Source organism: Callorhinchus milii, unplaced genomic scaffold (assembly GCF_018977255.1).
Source record: "Callorhinchus milii isolate IMCB2004 unplaced genomic scaffold, IMCB_Cmil_1.0 Scaffold13, whole genome shotgun sequence".
Classification (NCBI taxonomy): Eukaryota; Metazoa; Chordata; class Chondrichthyes; order Chimaeriformes; family Callorhinchidae; genus Callorhinchus; species Callorhinchus milii.
In genome coordinates this window covers 2,363,833-2,366,332 of record NW_024704754.1, presented here as the reverse complement: position 1 = coordinate 2,366,332, position 2,500 = coordinate 2,363,833, and the positions used below count along the sequence as shown (strand labels likewise).

Sequence of the window (2,500 nt, the reverse complement as noted above, 5' to 3'; positions counted from 1 at the left end):
GGGGGGAGAGGGGGTGGTGGATGGGGAGAGAAAAAAAACAACCAAAAATATCAATATTGGGATACACGTTGAAAGATCAACTTGATAAACAAAATTGAGCAAATGCCACCATAATAATGTCACTTACATGGACATCAAGGGTACTTGGAGCCAATGGAGGGGAGGAGGAGAGTGGGGAGGGGGGTGGGGGAGAGAGAGAGAGAGAGAGAGAGACAGAGAGAGAGAGAGAGAGAGAGAGAAAAAAGAGATTGCGGCTGAGATGAATGGATGTGAAAAAAAAAACCCTGAGAAAGTTGTAAAGTTCTTGGAGCCCCTTCACAACAGACCAGACACGCGACTGCACTTGTCTCCTTCTGATCTTGGTGCAATAAGCTCGTGTGAGCGAGGGGTTTGGCACACGACAAGCTAAAACGGTTTATATACGCTCTGAAACAATACCTCCTGGATCCTGCAACCCCCTCCCCACCCCCAACCACCTCCCCCCCACTCTCTCCCCCCCCCACCCCCCCCCCCCCCCCTCTCCATCCCCACAATGAATGCATCAGGTCTGCCCGTGCCACTCTCTAAGTGTTTAGCATAATCTTTGTCTGATGGGCTTTGTAGCTGAGGCGGCTGCAGGGAGTGTGCCTGGCGCTAAGTCGTCTTGCAATTGGCACCTGTGGCACGCGAGATGAACCAATACTGGCTTCAGACAGGGAGGGAGGGGGTGTGGAGTGGGTTGGGGGGGGGGGGGGGGCTCTCATTAACCCCGGGGCCAAGCCACGCTCTGTCGGCTCTGCCCCGCCTGCACCACACAGCGAGCCAAGCCAAGCCCAGCCCAGCCAAGCCAAGCCAAGCCCAGCAAACACCCACCCCCCCCCCCACCCCCCTCCCCACACACACACACCAAACACAAGCCCCCTCCCCCTTCTGAAGTCACACCGCATTGTCCAGGCTCCATCACCCGCATTCATTCACACGAGCAAAGTCTTGCTGTGTGTGAGAGAGAGACACACACACACACACACACACACAGAGAGAGAGACCTTGGCTGGGAATCTCCACCGTGTCATCTCCACCTCTTGTAGGGCTTGTGAGAACCCTCTCAAAACATGTCCATCGGTGCCAAGTTGGGGACTCGGTGATGCAACTTTCCATTGCCAAACTTTATGGTATTAGTTCGTGCTTTATTAAAATGTTCCCACCAAAGTAATTACTGGGCGCTAAAATAGGATTTGATGAACTTAACCACTCACAAGTTGCAGTGGGAAAGGAATACGCACAGCGTATATACCATATATCTATATATCTACCATATATATGGGTTATTATGGACTCAAATCACTTTTGCAAAAAAAAATTAGTTTTATAGAATTATCTGTTTAGATTTGTTAACTTTTTTTTTCGTGAGCCGCATGTTTTATGTACTGTCTTTGTTGGCAATTTGATTAACACGCACCTGTTCTGCGACCCTTCATTGCCACGAACCCAAAACGTAATGTTTTCAACTTTTTTTTCGCAAAAAATATATAAGGTGGAGTGCAAATCAAAAACCGCAATTTACTGGGTGTGTGAAAAAAAAACACTCGTTTTAGGGTCTAATATTCTGAGTTCCAGGTAATTCCGACTGTGTAAAATATGTATCAGGATATTTGTGTGATTTCCTAACGAATTCTTCCTTTAGCGTTCATTTCTCGTTCTAAACTGGTTCAGATCAAAGGTGTATATGGTCAGAAAAGAATAACAAGGACTAAATAATAATAATAATAATAATCCTTGCATTTGATATAGCGCATTATCACGTTTGAGAGATAAGAGGTCACACAACCCTATTAGATGTGGGCAGTTTTGAACAGCTCGTTATGATGTCCTGGATCCGATCTGTTGCAATATCACAACTCTTCTCTTTTTGGGGTGTTATCCAAACTCTGTTCAGAAGCACATGTCAGCAGATAACCAAAGGTTCCTCTGGTTGGTTGGGAGGGACAAGTGGTGTGTGTGTGGGGGGGGGGAGGGGGGGGGAGGGGGGTGCAGGGGCTTCACCCTAAACCCTAACCCTAAACATTAATAACCTGGACACAGAAATATAGAGGACTATTTCTCAGTTTGTGGCGGATGCTATTAGATAAGGAGGTAAATTGTGGAAAGGACAGGTGGAAAATTCGAAGGTCTCTACTAGACAGATTAAACTAGTAGGAGAACTACGGCAAATGTTTTTGTTTACCATTAGAAAGCGTGAAGTGGTCGATTTGGACGGAAGAATAAAGGTTGGGAGTATGTTCTAAACGGGGAACAACAACAACTTGCATTTGTATAGGCGGTGTTGTGCCTCAGAGCACTTAACAATTTGGTCACTCAATCCACGACTGTTTTTGGGGCACTGTTGTGCGCAATTGGCCTTGGGGCCTCGGAGCGAGCTGAGCAAAGGTTGCGGAGTGGGGTGTAAGCAGGGCCCAGCAGTCAAGGAGGTGCCAGGGCATGGAGTGATTTGTACAAGATTGTGAGGATCTTGAAGTCGATC

At 47.4% G+C, this 2,500-nt stretch overlaps 1 protein-coding gene across 1 annotated transcript in view; it reads right to left on the bottom strand.

Moving 5' to 3' along the window:
- neurog1 (neurogenin 1) overlaps positions 1-182 on the bottom strand; it is a 964-nt gene extending 782 nt beyond the window's left edge. The window contains exon 1 of the mRNA XM_042340051.1: positions 128-182. Coding sequence (XP_042195985.1) covers positions 128-135 — 8 coding nt within the window. The 5' untranslated portion in view covers positions 136-182. The remainder of the gene's footprint in view (positions 1-127) is intronic.
- Positions 183-2,500: the final 2,318 nt, after the last annotated feature.